The 16,543-nt window shown below is 41.2% G+C and overlaps 1 protein-coding gene across 3 annotated transcripts in view; it reads left to right on the forward strand.

Moving 5' to 3' along the window:
* LOC308315838 (6-phosphofructo-2-kinase/fructose-2,6-bisphosphatase 2-like) overlaps positions 1–16,340 on the forward strand; it is a 28,492-nt gene extending 12,152 nt beyond the window's left edge. For all 3 annotated transcript variants that reach the window (XM_080764036.1, XM_080764038.1, XM_080764037.1), the window contains exons 5-16: positions 2,050–2,116; positions 2,674–2,748; positions 3,239–3,295; positions 4,077–4,201; positions 6,147–6,354; positions 7,381–7,527; positions 8,736–8,840; positions 9,125–9,254; positions 11,142–11,204; positions 11,837–11,901; positions 14,593–14,790; positions 15,624–16,340. In XM_080764036.1, coding sequence (XP_080620162.1) covers positions 2,050–2,116; positions 2,674–2,748; positions 3,239–3,295; positions 4,077–4,201; positions 6,147–6,354; positions 7,381–7,527; positions 8,736–8,840; positions 9,125–9,254; positions 11,142–11,204; positions 11,837–11,901; positions 14,593–14,790; positions 15,624–15,677 — 1,294 coding nt within the window. In that variant the 3' untranslated portion in view covers positions 15,678–16,340. The remainder of the gene's footprint in view (positions 1–2,049; positions 2,117–2,673; positions 2,749–3,238; positions 3,296–4,076; positions 4,202–6,146; positions 6,355–7,380; positions 7,528–8,735; positions 8,841–9,124; positions 9,255–11,141; positions 11,205–11,836; positions 11,902–14,592; positions 14,791–15,623) is intronic.
* The last annotated feature ends 203 nt before the right edge of the window (positions 16,341–16,543 follow it).

Raw genomic sequence — 16,543 nt, forward strand, 5'->3', positions numbered from 1 at the left:
GTCATAGTTTTACTGTCGTTACCAGTGATTTATTTTTTTCCAAAGAAAAAGCGGCCAGTTTTCTGGGAATATTATCCTTCCGTCCCGGACACGCGTTCCGATTTTTATCGCCTATTAGATTTCATTTTCTGCCTCTAAGCGGGGCGGCTGTGGCTCAGGATGTAGAGCAGGGCATCCATTGAGCCACGGGTTGGCGGTTCGGATCCCGGCCTGTACCAGTGTCTACATCATGTCCAAGTGTCCTTGGGCAAGACACTGAACCCCAGATTGCCTCCAATGAGTCGGTGGGTATGCAAGCTTGCCACCATTGTTTGTGTGAATGTGGGAAGTGAGGACGCCGCTTCACCTTCCAATGTATGAATTAATTTATATAGCGCATTCATATAGCGCCTTTATCCAAGGCGCTTTACATAGATTGTGCATTACATTCACCCATTCATGCACCGATGGCAGCGGAAACCATGCAAGGCACCAACTAGAACATCGGGAGCAATTAGGGGTTCAGTGTCTTGCTCAAGGACACTTCGACAGTAACTCTGGGGGAGCCCACAGGGTTCGAACTGGCAACCTTGCGGTTACCGTCCAGGCACTCTACCCCTGAGCCACCGACACCCCAGGGTGCTTTATGGAACATTCAGACGCATAACATTCCTCGTCTTAGCAGATCTGAGTGCATTCATTTGCACTATTTCTATGCACACATTTTTATGTACAAAATACAATTGCAATGTATGCCGAGTTAAAATCTACACAAAGATCAGAAGATATGAAAAAGGAAACTCGAGGTGAGAATGTGTCTATACCTCACTGCATACTGCAGGTGTTCTTTACAGAGTTTTTACTTGTCAGCAAGTCTGATGATACTGCACAGACTGACCTGAATTTATATTTATACACGTACATTCATGACCTATTTATTTATTTTTATTATGCAATCATGCAGATCAGTCATACACAGTATTATATGATCTTCTCTCTATCTTTTTTTAACTGCAATGATGAGCCTGCACAAGCAATAATTGCACCCACCTTACTTGTAATGTGATGTAATGTGACGATATAGATTGATTCTGAGTTTTAGATAGCATTCTGGTGACAAAGACTGTCAGAGTACACAGTACAGCATCTTGCAATGGGTCTGGTCCACAAGATTCGATGCACCACCAAGATACCCATGTACTGTACCTGTCTAAATACTTCCTTAATGTCAACGAAGTCCACACCCACAACACCAGAGGGAGTTCAACAAACTATGTGCAACCCAGATTCGGCACAAACAAGGGACTAAATTAAATGTGGAACACCCCAACAGTCATTAACCCATTCTGGGCGGAAACCCCTTTTGGTGTTTTAACTAAGCATTATGTTATACTTTAGCTATTGAAAAATAGCAGCTTGTAGGTCTGCTAATCTTTGAATATATATATATATATATATATATATATATTCTTTCAGAAGACTTTTTTATTTATTTCGATGTCAGGCCTAAATGAGTTGACATGCAAATCCCTTGACTCCTTCAAAACCGCACTCAAAGGGCACCTACGGACGGCTGCAATTCGAAACTGGCCCCTGTAAAATCTGAATCCCCCCCCACTGCCCCCCTTTTTCCCCTCACTGTATAGGTTTCCTTTTCCCCTTTTTTAAAATAGAAAGGAGACGTCGCACAACTCGTAGTCCTGATGCCAAAAATACTTTTTATTTACCAACGTTTCGACAAACGAGTTGCCTTCTATCAGGGTATGAAGAAGGCAACTTGTTTGTCCTTTATGATGATTTCCTGTTCTTTGTCTATATAGAAGTGCATATTTGTAGTAAGTCTCTAAATGTTATGATGAATTGAACAAGGTGGACCCTCTTGTAAACAAGTGTAGTGCTTTATTGGGTCGTCCACTCACTGTTAACAGTTTCTGTATTGAGTTGTACTTCAATCGAAATGCCAACATGTATCTGTAGTACCTCTGCTCTGTCACAAGATGGGGCACTTTCCTAACATTCCATGACTGTGTTTCATAGTTAGATTTCATTCCATTGTTGTTGTAATTACAGACAGTGTGCCCTGGTGGCGCTGCAGGACGTCAAATGTTACCTGGATGAAGAGGGGGGGCAGATCGCTGTGAGTTCACCATCATTGTGCACTATTATTCACCACTGAAGCCCTATATGAGTCGGTTCACCACTGTTCACACAAAGCCCTGTATATTTATTATATATGTATATAATAATAAACTTTATTTATATTGCACATTTTTTGACAGTGTCACAAAGTGCTTAACAATATAAAAACAACAGTGTTACATAACAATCAAACAGCAGGCAGAATAAAATGACATTATCAAGGGAACTAAAAGCAAACACTGGTTATCGGTTTAAAAAGGCTTTCCTATAAAAGTGGGTCTTTAATTTAGTTTTAAAAATAGCCAAGGAGCTAATATAGACCTCAGGTCAGATGGCAGGCTGTTCCAGAGCATGGGAGCCCTGCTTGAAAAGGCCCTATCCCCCGTTGTCACCATTTTGGTTCTAGGTACCTATTATTAAGTCGTGTGACAAATGGCAAAAGATGCTCATCTACGAGCTCACGTCTGGTGTGTTGTGAGCTTGTCGATCTGCTATTTTTGTAAAATGTTTTTACAAAATAAATCCTGACTAAAATGTTTCCTGTTCTTCTGTCAGGTTTTCGATGCAACAAACACTACCAGGGAACGGAGAGAAATGATCCGTCATTTTGCACAGGAACATGAATACAAGGTCTGAATGGAGCAACCCCTTATAATATCATAATAATGACTAACTGTTACCGTTTAGCATGAGCACAGGAACATGAATACAAGGTCTGAATGGAGCAACCACTTATAATATCATAATAATGACTAACTGTTACCGTGTAGCATGAGCACAGGAACATGAATACAAGGTCTGAATGGAGCAACCCCTTATAATATCATAATAATGACTAACTGTTACCGTGTAGCACGAGCACAGGAACATGAATACAAGGTCTGAATGGAGCAACCACTTATAATATCATAATAATGACTAACTGTTACCGTGTAGCATGAGCACAGGAACATGAATACAAGGTCTGAATGGAGCAACCACTTATAATATCATAATAATGACTAACTGTTACCGTGTAGCATGAGCTTTTAGACATTTAGACAATAGTATCGTCTGCATGAACTAATTCGAATTGTCTTTGTAATTTTATTTAACAAGACTTGTTTCCTTTCTTTTGCAGGTGTTTTTTGTCGAGTCGATATGTGATGACCCTGAAGTAATCGCTACAAATATATTGGTAAATCATAATATTACATTTACTCTTCTAGAACAATCGCTTAGCCGTTATTTTTTTACAGCATCGTTAAATAATCGAATCAGCATGTCGTTTAGTTATGACTTCTATCTGACAGTATCTTAGTATACGACAGGGGTGGGCAACTTTGACGATGGAGAGGGCCACTATATGTCCACACTCACTCCCTAGGGCCATATTTTTTATATATTATTACTGTCTTAGCAAAAATAGACGATCTACAAGCTGTTTTGAGCTTGTAGATCGGCTATCTTTTGCTATATTCAAATTTTAATCTTGAATTTTTGCTATTTTTGAATTAGAATCCTGGAATTTAACATTTTTATGTAATTTGAAATGCCTTTAATTATACGTGTGTTGAGCAATGAGCTACTAATTTAGACTGCAGTAATTAAAGCAGGTCATGTTTGCATGTTGTGGAATTGTAACATCTGAAACCAATATTATTATTATTAACCTGAGGGCCACATTAAGTGAAGGTGGGGGCCGCATGTGGCCCCCGGGCTGCCAGTTGCCCACCCCTGGTATACGACATGATAAATGTCCGTATACATGTTTTTCCCCCGGTCAGTATCTGACAGTATCTTCATATACGACATGATAAATGTACGTATACATGTTTTTCCCCCGGTCAGTATCTGACAGTATCTTAATATACGACATGATAAATGAACGTATACATGTTTTTCCCCCGGTCAGTATCTGACAGTATCTTCATATACGACATGATAAATGAACGTATACATGTTTCTCCCCCGGTCAGGATGTGAAGGTGTCCAGTCCAGACTACCCAGAGAGAGACCGAGAGAGTGTGATGGAAGACTTCCTGAAGAGAATAGAATGCTACAAAGTGACATATCAACCCTTAGATCCCGATGAACATGACAAGTAAGACACTCATTCTTAGACGTTATTAACCCATTTAGACATCGAAATAAAATGAAAAGGTCCTCTAAATCATGACAGTTTTCTGAAATGCCAATGTTTCTATATCAGTGGTGCTCAATATTTAATGTCAAGAACCCCAAAAATTATCTGTATTTGGCCACCGACCCCCATCTGAAAATATGTTGTTCCAGGAACCCCCCAGAAGCAAAGATTTGAGTTAAAAAAACGTTCGCTCTGAATGAATATATATTCAAAGATTTGCACCACATTTTCACGATTTTTCAAAAAATAGCAGACCTACAAGCTCGTAGTGCGGCACTTTTGGTGCCGCGCTATGAGCTTGTAGGTCTGCTGTTTTTCAATAGCTAAAGTATAACACTTAAAACACCAAAAGGTTGCATGTACAACTACAGTATGCATACATACTGTACATGCATACATACAGTATATTCATTTTGAACGATTATCTCAGGATCTCTTTGAGAGAATTTCTTGATATTGGGCAGAAACGGCCACAGGTCACTGTTGTGATCTCACAAAACACTTTCAATAAATTAAATAAATAATTAATGAATCATTATTTCAAATTGTAATATGTTGGCAAAACTTAGTAACGTTTTTTTTTAAAAAGGTTCTATTAATAAGAAGAGGCTCTTTCACAGATTTCATTTTCAAAGCCAGAGTTACGTAAGCCAGGCTAAAGTAAATTCTGGTTATTGGTCTTAACATGTGTTAAACAGATTGTAGGTTTTGCCCAGCATTGGCATCCATGCAGGCTTTGTCCAGTAGGGGGAGACAGAGGTTTATTTGTACTAGAACTGTGTGGTGGAGTTTCCTTTCAAACTCATTTTTATTTGAAGTGATCTGATCTGTATAACTGATATGCCCTAAATTCATTTTGGGGAGAAAATGAGAACGACTCTAACCCATTTTGGGTGGGAACCCCTTTTAGTGTTTTAAACATTGTTATAATTTAGCTATTGACAAATAGCAGATCTACAAGCTCATAGCACGCCACCGAGTGGCGCGCTGCGAGCTTGTAGGTCTGCTCTTTTTTTTAAATTGTGAAAATATTTATTTCTGAAAACTGGAGGATTTAGAAGATCTTTTTTAAAATGTTGAGGTCAGGCCTAAATGGGCTAAAGCAGTCAGTCATAATCACTGAGAATGTTTCCTCTCTGGCCAGTGAGTCAAGATACCACTGAACTTAATTTGTTTTAATAATGAACTACTTGTAGTTGTCCAGGACCAGGGTCTTCAGTAATTTCTAGTTCACAGACCTCCCAAATTCACATTGATTAGGAAATATCATACATCATGCAAATCATACTTTAGGTTTCAAGGACCCCCAGTTTCATATGGATTAGGCCACGGAACCCCATTTGATATAATTTTTCCATCTTCAGGGCCCCATAATCTACACTGTAAAAGCCTATTTGTTTATGTAACTAAAGAGTGTACAATCCTCTTTGGTTCCATTTGGACACAGTTACAGACCTGTAAAGGCCCACGCATACACTGATAAACTACAACATGACAGGCCTCTTTGGTTCCATTTGGACACAGTTACAGACCTGTAAAGGCCCACACATACACTGATAAACTACAACATGACAGGCCTCTTTGGTTCCATTTGGACACAGTTACAGACCTGTAAAGGCCCACACATACACTGATAAACTACAACATGACAGGCCTCTTTGGTTCCATTTGGACACTGTTACAGACCTGTAAAGGCCCACGCGTACTCCAGTTTTAGGTGATAAACTACAACATGACGTGAATGAGCTGCGGTGGAGAGAAACTCAATCGTGATACCCCTTAATTGTGAAATTAGTTCAAATCATATTATTGTGTGGGTTGTGTGCGCCCTGAAATGGTTGAGAACCACTGATATGCCAGACTGTCTCTCTCTCTCTCTCCCCCTCTCTCCCCCTCCCTTTAGGAAGCTGTCCTTCATCCAGGTGATCAATGTGGGCCGGAGGTTCCTGGTGAACCGCGTCCAGGACTACATCCAGAGTAAGATCGTTTACTACCTGATGAACATCCACGTTCACTCCCACTCCATCTACCTCTGTCGCCACGGGGAGTCTCACCACAACGTGGAGGGACGCATCGGAGGGGACGCACAGCTGTCCGACAGAGGCAAGCAGGTGAGAGACGCACAGCTGTCCGACAGAGGCAAGCAGGTGAGAGACGCACAGCTGTCCGACAGAGGCAAGCAGGTGAGCCACTCGGTGGCGTGCTATGAGCTTGTAGATCTGCTATTTTTCAATAGCTAAAGCATAACATAATGCTAACACCAATAGAGGTTCCCGGCCCAAAATGGACTGAGGTCGATTTAAAAAAAAAAAAGGCTTCTAAAATCCTAACATTTTTCTGAAAAACCCATGTTTCTATGTCGGTGGTGCTCAACCTTTTTCATGTCAAGGACCCCCAGAATTATCTCTATTGGGCCACGGACCCCCATCTAAAAATATGTAGTTCCAGGGACGTCGTGAGTTTTACAATTTTGGCATTTTGGCAGACGCTCTTAATCCAGAGTGATTTACAGTAAGCAAGAACAAAAACATGATGACACATCAAATACATAAAAAATAGTCATCATGAATCCTACATTATGTAAGCTAAACAGCCAAACCTTGACACAGTCATTGTTGTGTCTTTCCCTCTTGTTTTTGTTCCCTCAGTGAATCCACCACAGTTACAGTACAAGCTAAGATGAACGTTCACCCCACATCCTTAACCCAACCTTAACCACACCAAACCCATGACTAAGCTGCTATAAGCAATAATATGTCAACATTTTAATTACTTTTTTTGTTTTTTGGCATTCAGAGTCACAGCCAGCAACACTACCAAAAATGTAGTCTCTGTGACACATCTCTTTCACCTTTTGTGTTATCAGTTTTTTAATGGTCTTTTATTCTCTGTTATTTTTTTGTTTTATTTATGTTACCCATTGATTTTATGTATGTTGTTTTAACCCATTTTGGTCGGGAACCCCGGTTGGTGTTTTAAGCATTATGTTATACTTTAGCTATTGAAAAATAGCAGCGCACCACCGAGTGGTATATTTCAGAGCAAACGTTTTTAACTGGTATTGTTATTTGCTGCTCCATTACAGTATGTGAAGCACGTTGTAACCTTTCATAACTCATTATCATTATCACGGTCAGTTTGCGACGGCGTTGAAGGAGTTTGTGGACGAGCACCGCCTGTCGGACCTGAAGGTGTGGACCAGTCAGCTGAGACGGACCATCCAGACCGCGGAGGAGCTGGGAGTCCCCTATGAGCAGTGGAAGATCCTCAATGAAATCGATGCGGTGAGTGGGCCACTGCTTCTCAAATGGTCATCTGCTGTCAACATCTCCTGTATTCATATCTGTGCAAAATAGATAATATATAGAGCGTCGCAGTCCCGCCCCCTATACCAGGGCCCAGGAAATGATTCTCTGTTCATTTTCTCATAGACATTTCAGAAAGTATTTATTTAAAGACGTTTACGCCGCGGACAAAGCCAACTCTTGTCGTGACAAATCATGACGACGAACAATTTTTTTTGGGCTGAACAAATAATTAGAAAGAAGAACACTTCGGTTACAACGGTTACAACACTTCTTTGTAATTATTTGTTTGGTCCAAAGTATTGTGTTTGTTGTCATGAGTTGTCACGACTCGAGTTGGCTTTGTCCGCGACGTAACCGTCTTTAAATAAATACCTTTTGAATTGTCTATGGGAACAATGCATTGGGAATCATTTCCTGGGCCTGGTGTCGTCCTGAAAGGGGGTGGGACTGCGATGCTCTATAACGTGTTATCACTCAAATAATGTGCATATTCTAATTCCAAATACAACGTTCAGACTATATTTAGGTTATTACCGCTGCACCTTAAAAGGGGCGACCTCCCTTGCTGTTTTTAAGAGCGAGTTGAAAACGTATCCTTTTCAACTTGGCATTTTGTTTAAATTGATCTTGTGTTCACATTCAATGTTCTGTTACAAAGTTTCTTACAATTTTATTTATTAATTTGTATACTTTTTTCTTGTACTAACTAGCTTTTTGCTTTCTGGTATTCCGCTGCTTGTTGTTTGTTTTATGTGAAGCATTTTATGTATGAAAGGTGCTATATAAATAACGTTTTTATTATTATTATTATTTAATTTGCCCCTGTATTGGGTAATAATAATAATAATTGAAAGAGGTGACCAGTGTTTTTAATATACAGATCTATGGTCAGATTTCCTGATTTCCTGACTTTTTTTGAAAAGCCAAAACAGATCCCGAACTAGCAGCCATGGGAATTTAGTAAATTCTCACACTTTCTTTGTGATATGGCGACATTATCTTACATTTGAGAGTTTGGGGAATTCATACATTGTACAGAAATACGATATGTGGTCCACCTTCCAGGCTTTGACAGAGTCCTGTTGATGTGTGTCCCACGGTGTGTGAGGCTTTGACAGAGTCCTGTTGATGTGTGTTCCAGGGTGTGTGTGGCTTTGACAGAGTCCTGTTGATGTGTGTTCCAGGGTGTGTGTGAGGAGATGACCTACCACACGATCGAGGAGAAATACCCAGAGGAGTTTGCTTTGAGGGACCAGGACAAATACCACTACCGCTACCCAGGGGGAGAGGTATGAGGACCAACTTTGGGAACCCCTTATGTAGGCCACTCCATGCTGAGTATATGCTCTTGTCTGAAGTGCCCTTGAGCAAGGCATTGAACCTCTACCATGAAATGTTCTATGAGCAGGGTGTGGCTGTAAACAAGCCTCTCAACCTTAGTCCACTTCCCTGGGTAAACAAAGAACTTTGCTTTGTTTTGCTTTGTGTGTAGTCCTACCAGGACCTGATGTAGGCCTTATGCTCTGGTCTTTGTATTCCTACCAGGACCTTATGTAGGCTCTTGTCTTTGTAGTCCTACCAGGACCTGGTCCAGAGGCTGGAGCCGGTCATCATGGAGCTGGAGAGACAGGGCAACGTTCTGGTCATCTGTCACCAGGCCGTCATGCGCTGCCTGCTGGCCTACTTCCTGGACAAGAGCGCAGGTTAGATCTACAAACCCATGGGCACTTATGTAGCATATGTGCCATGTCTTTGATGTATGCATGTTGAATATCATTATCGCTGATTGGTGGAAACCGTGTGCGTCCAAAACAATTGTGACATTTCTTACTGTGGATAAGAGCGTCTGCTAGAGGCAGTACATTGAATAGACACATCAGTCGTGGTGTGGTTAAATGTTTGCGTTAAAGAATGTTTAACACATTGGTAGTATCTCAGTGTCTCTCTGTCAAAGAACATGTTTAACACATCGGTAGTATCTCAGTATCTCTCTGTCAAAGAACATGTTTAACACATCGGTAGTATCTCAGTATCTCTCTGTCAAAGAACATGTTTAACACATCGATTATGTTCATTAGATGGATTGCACTTATCTTGTCTTAACATATGATTTCACCACCACATCCATACCATATCAGGCTTACTGTTTGAATGTTGACCTTGTATTGGCACACTTAGCCTCAGTAGAACAGAATGCTTTCCCCACATGTACACAAGATAAAACTAAAACAAATACGAGTCATTTTCCACCACGCCATATGACACATATTTTGTCAGATGAAACGGACACAAACAAAATTTATTTGCTGTACAAACTGGAAAATTGGTTGTTCTCAAAATAGTCTCAGTGTTGGTTAGAGTGCTGTCCTGAGGTTTTGTTTTTGCCAAGTAAGGGCACAGGAAGTGGGTTGTGTGTTTTTTTGGAGTATTTTAAAAGCTAAAACCACAGTCTGCAGAGTTTCGCCTACACAGCTAGCTGACGGCACACCTCTGAAGGCACACACTGTGCATGTGCCCTTAATGTCGGGGAGCAAAAGGAGAAGTGTAATTTATATTTAAAAGGTCAAACACCAAATATAATACGACAATACATGAATCTGGTTATTGTCACCGACGAGTAGAAACCTTGTACTGTATGTCCAGAACTGTTATACCTACTAGGAAATGGGTGGTGGATAAAATGACCTGTGTTCCAATGGGTCCAATGTACTTATTATTATTATTATTATTATTATTATTCATAGGTTAAATATTTGGAAAACCCACAGACACACTTAAAGCTGCACAATGTAACTTTCCTCTTTTACCCCGCATTTGAACCTGGTTCCCGAAGACATTTTTTGCATTAACCCATTTTGGGGCGGGAACCCCTTTTGGTGTTTTAAACATTATGTTATAATTTAGCTATTGAAAAATACCAGATCTAGCGTGCCACTATTTTTTTAAAACCGTGAAAATGTGGAACAAATCTTTGAACATATATTCTTTCAGAGCCAATGTTTTTAACTCAAATCTTTGCTTCCGAGTGGTTCCTGGAACGACATATTTTCAGATGGGGGTCGGTGGCAATCATTTTTGGGGTCCTTGACATGAACACCACTGATACAGAAACATCTTTCAGAAAACTGTCAGAATTTAGAAGACATTTTACATTTTTCAACGTCAGGCCTACATTGATTAAGCTAATAGAGCCGGCCTACTTGCTCAGGGGATGAATTGAGCCTTGACCAAGTTGACCATCGGGTCAAAATCCGTGTCAGATCCTGTGTCGAGCTCGGTGAGACATGACCTTTGACATGTCTCAATAGAAGAGCAGGGAGACGATACAACACCCCAATTGTAATTGTCATATTGTCTGACCATACTCTACCATACACATTAGACATAGTTGCATAGTTTAAATAGAAGAAATGCCAAAAATAGTGGACAATAGCACACTACATTTGTGGGGCAATCTCGTATGATAAAGTACACATGCAACATAAAAGGTTGAACTATGGAGATACAAGGTTTCTGCCCAACAGTGACGTCATGTGGAACATCTGACCACGTCTGCTGGCATAACTGAGTCACATTTTGTGTCGCTACAGATGACCTGCCCTACTTGAAGTGCCCCTTGCACACGGTTCTGAAGCTCACCCCTGTGGCTTATGGTAAGACATCACCAACCTGGAGGAAACAAAAACACCTCATTAGTCGCTTTTATAGTTGTTTTTACTGCCTGTCTGTCTGTCCGCCCTCCTCCTTCCCAGTGTTGTTTTCGTTGACTAAAACTAAGACGAAAAATGTTCGTCGACTACCTTTTTTCACTGACTAAAACTAAATAAAAACGAATCTATGATGACTAAAACTAAGACTAAATATACTGACAATTTTGTCAACAAATAAAAACTAGACTAAAATGTTAGGAAGGGACTAGTGGACAAGAGATCCAGTTTTATGCTGGGTTGCATGCTGAAAATAGCAGATATACAATCTCAGCGCGACGCGTTGTGAGATTGTATATCTATTTTCAGCATGCAACCAAAGTGTAAAATATGTCATTACAACAACATCAAGGCCTGTCAAAACACATTTTTGTCGACTAAATCAACTGTAGATTTAGTCGACTAAAATCGTATGACATTTAGCTGCCAAAAACAACACTGCTCCTTCCTTACCTGGACTGTGACTATTTTCCCCCTGTCTGTCTTTCCCCCGTCCCCCTGTCTGTCTTTCCCCCGTCCCCCTGTCTGTCCCCCGTCTGTCCCCTGTCTGTCCCCTGTCTGTCCTCCGTCTCTGCCAGGCTGTAAAGTGGACATGTTTGATCTGAAAGTGGAGGCGGTCAACACCCACAGAGACCGACCACTAGTGAGTTTGTGCCTGCATTACTCTTACACTTTATTTACACTTTTTACACAATAGAAAATAAATAAAATAAAAAACAAACATGCTCATAGCTATCTGCTTATTTGTCAGTGCGGGACACAACTTTTTTGTGTAGTTTATTAGCACAGTTTAATAACAAATAAAAACGACACAAAAAAGAGAAAAGATTACACCTCTTTGTGAATCATCAGGTCTTAACTTTAGCTCATCCATATCTGGTGATCTATGATCATTGGCAGGGCAGATCAGGGCAGCTAAGCTCTGTCCATTCCTCGGCACACATTCTTGTGAAAAACAACTTCCTTTGTACCTGCGTACTTTGTGCACTTTTATAACTATCTACTGTAGATTATATGAGGCCTTTTATTTACTTTATGAGTAGATTATTATTACATTATTACATGATTTATATTTCAGTTACTACCTGTTTATATAAAACACATTAATGTTTAAATTAAAACAAATAATTAAAATGTCACATAAAAACACACTAGAAAAAAGCCTAGTGGAAATCTGCGGGCACAGTTTCAGTACTTAGAGGAGTCGTATTATGTTACGTGTTACGTATGTTACGTATTATGTCACGTGCAGGAAGGACAAAGGGGAAGTCTTGATCACATGACTATAGAGATCATGTGTACCGATTTGCGGGACATTTTGATAAAATCTGAAGGAGTAATATTCAAAAATGAGTTTTATATAAGTCATATACTTTGTGGAGGTCCCTGGAACAAAATAGTTTGTGATGGAGGTCTGCGGCCAAATGCGTATAATATTTGGGGGTCCTTTGGCACGAAATGGTTTTGAGAAGCGCTGATATAGCAACACAAGTTTTTCATAAAACTGTATTTAGAAGACATTTGTAGAAAACTGTATTTAGAAGACATTTGTAGAAAACTGTATTTAGAAGACATTTGTAGAAAACTGTATTTGGAAGACATTTGTAGAAAACTGTATTTAGAAGACATTTGTAGAAAACTGTATTTGGAAGACATTTGTAGAAAACTGTATTTAGAAGACATTTGTAGAAAACTGTATTTAGAAGACATTTGTAGAAAACTGTATTTAGAAGACATTTGTAGAAAACTGTATTTAGAAGACATTTGTAGAAAACTGTATTTAGAAGACATTTGTAGAAAACTGTATTTAGAAGACATTTGTAGAAAACTGTATTTAGAAGACATTTGTAGAAAACTGTATTTAGAAGACATTTGTAGAAAACTGTATTTAGAAGACATTTGTAGAAAACTGTATTTAGAAGACATTTGTAGAAAACTGTATTTAGAAGACATTTGTAGAAAACTGTATTTAGAAGACATTTGTAGAAAACTGTATTTAGAAGACATTTGTAGAAAACTGTATTTAGAAGACATTTGTAGAATGGGCCTCAGGTCTTAATGTGTTGAACAGATTCCCCAGGCAGTGAGTGTATAAACAGTGGGCTGGGTAGGAGTGTCATGTCTGCGTACATCAACCATAACAATGAGTTGCTTTCCAGTTGCTTTCCAGTAGCATTGCCACCCACGCACACTCACACATGCTCACACACACGTGTTGTTCCCAGCATAATTATATTGGATCATTCAGATTACTTCCCTTTTGTCCTTCCTGCACACGAGACTATATTTTGGATACCATAATATGACTCATCTACTTTACTGCACTGACCTTTTTATTGTAAAATAAATATATATATATATATATATATATATATATATATAGTCAATTAAATCAATTAGTTCTATTAACTGATGCACCCCTTAATGTCACCTCTGTGTTGTCCCCCTACACCCCTCCAGTGAACCATGGTAACACAATGTCACCTCTGTGTTGTCCACCTACACCCCTCCAGTGAACCAGGGTAACACAATGTCACCTCTGTGTTGTCCCCCTACACCCCTCCAGTGAGTGAACCAGGGTAACACAATGTCACCTCTGTGTTGTCCACCTACACCCCTCCAGTGAGTGAACCAGGGTAACACAATGTCACCTCTGTGTTGTCCACCCACACCCCTCCAGTGAACCAGGGTAACACAATGTCACCTCTGTGTTGTCCACCTACACCCCTCCAGTGAACCAGGGTAACACAATGTCACCTCTGTGTTGTCCACCTACACCCCTCCAGTGAACCAGGGTAACACAATGTCACCTCTGTGTTGTCCACCTACACCCCTCCAGTGAACCAGGGTAACACAATGTCACCTCTGTGTTGTCCCCCTACACCCCTCCAGTGAACCATTGTAACACAATGTCACCTCTGTGTTGTCTCCTACACCCCTCCAGTGAACCAGGGTAACGCAATGTCACCTCTGTGTTGTCCACCTACACCCCTCCAGTGAACCAGGGTAACACAATGTCACCTCTATGTTGTCTCCTACACCCCTCCAGTGAACCAGGGTAACACAATGTCACCTCTGTGTTGTCCCCCTACACCCCTCCAGTGAACCAGGGTAACACAATGTCACCTCTGTGTTGTCCACCTACACCCCTCCAGTGAACCAGGGTAACACAATGTCACCTCTGTGTTGTCCACCTACACCCCTCCAGTGAGTGAACCAGAGTAAAAATGTGACCTCTGCTCTGTGACCTCTGCCCCTCCACTGCAGCAGGGTAGAGTGTGACCTCTGCCCCTCCATGTGACCTCTGCCCTGTGACCTCTGACCCCTCCTCCAGCAGGGTAGAGCATCATCAGAAGGCTCCCAGACGGTGTTCCTCAGGCGGAACAGCTTCACTCCTCTGTCCAGCCAGGACCAGCTGGTGAAGAGGCCCCGCCTCTACAGCGCCGGGAACCCGCCCAAGTCCCGCTGGCCGCCGCAGGCGCCGTCTCTCCCCAGCATGGAGCTGCCTGAAGGCGCCGAGTCCAACAGCCAGGTCAGTACTGCCCCGAGTCCAACAGCCAGGTCAGTACTGGCTACTACACTGCCCAAACAGTGGGTTCTGGACCCCTGTGTGTGTGTGTGTGTGTGTGTGTGTGTGTGTAGCTGTCCGTACTTAAACAGACATGCAAAGAGACACACGTGGCCAGTCAATGAAGCGGTTCGGCACAGCTCAATTTTATGCTCCATTTTATTTTCCTACTTTTACAAAAGAAACATGTTTCAGAAGGTTTTTTTTATATAACCCTCTTGGTGGACAGGTCTCCATCAGGATTGATATTTGGATCAAATCTGAAGGACTAATATTAAAATAATTGTTGCACAGGTATCAAACAAACACATCTTGATCACATGACTGTAGAGATGTGTACCGAATTGCGTGAGATTTGGATAAAATGGAGTAATATAAAAATCAATGTGTTTTACATAATATGTCAGCCTTCTGGTGGCGCTATAAAGAGCAGATGTGAAAATAGGTATAGGTTTTTCCTTAGCCTCTAGGCTGATGAGAGGCGGTGGTCATGCCTTGTTCAACAGTCGAATAGAAGCCAGGTGGAAGCTGTTCATTAAGTGTTGGTCTTGATACAAACGTATGCCCTCTGAACAGACCGTGGCAACAGGAGCACTGGATTCATAACTGGGTAAATGGAATGTTTTGAAATGGAATGTTTTGTGACCTCGTACATTAAATCTTGGCTCAAACGCGACGGCAGCCAGCCAGTCATACAAGTGCTTCATTCTCTGAGTGTTTTGAGTTAACGCTGTCCTTTCACTCTTGGCCCCGTTTCACACACAACCGTTTTGTTTCATTTGATGGTTTACTTGCAGGAGTCCCTGAACCAGTCGAGTCCGGAGGAGCCAGGCAACGGTGTTGACAGTTAAGAGGCGTAGAGAAGAGATGGGTGAACGTTTTATCTGTTGTCTGGAATACCTCTGTGTGTTGTTCTCTGCTCCATATCCACATACTGTATATACAGCTATATCCAGCACACGTACTGTACCATAGTAGGCAGTGCTGTAAAAAAGTACTCCAATGTTTAAGATACTTAAGTAAAGGTATCTGCAATGTAGAAATACTCTGTTACAAGTAAATGTCCAGAATTCAAAATTGACTTGCGTAAAAGTACAAAAAGTTTTGGTATCAAAATCAAAAAGTAGAAAGTGTTCATTGTGCAGAATGCCCCCATTTCAAGTTTTCAAATGTATTAGAAATCTTTTGAAAACGGCAGATTTACAAGCAGGCGTCAAATAAGCATCAACCTACTACCTACAGCATTGAAAGACCAAACACTATTAAAACTCCTATAGCGCCATTGAACGAAGATCATTGTCAATTGAAGCCTAATTTTGATACTGACGATTAACGCCATTGCCGAAGATTAATGGCAATTACGCTTTTATAGTGCATTCGATCGATCGAGCAACGCCATCAGCCGGGGCGGTGGGGTGGGCGGGGTTAGCTGCTTCAGTGGATTATGTCACTCCACTGCCACTCCATCTTGGTCCGTTCGGCAGTGTCGGTAAACTGCCGGTAACCTGCCGGTAACTGCCACGGCGCCGGTGGGAGGGGTGGTGGGGTGTCAGCTAAGACACTCGACTACCGCTCGCTTCCGTGGCAGTGCGTTGGTCTGACATGCATTGCGCCGTGCTTGCGGTTAGGGTTAGCGTAAGGGTTTCGGTGGTGCGCACGCTTATCCGACATACCATAGGACCGCCATGTGGAAAACGATCGGATTAAGGTTGGCGAA

The sequence above is a fragment of the Protomyctophum bolini genome (assembly GCF_963924005.1).
Source record: "Protomyctophum bolini genome assembly, chromosome: 5".
In the NCBI taxonomy this organism is placed as follows: Eukaryota; Metazoa; Chordata; class Actinopteri; order Myctophiformes; family Myctophidae; genus Protomyctophum; species Protomyctophum bolini.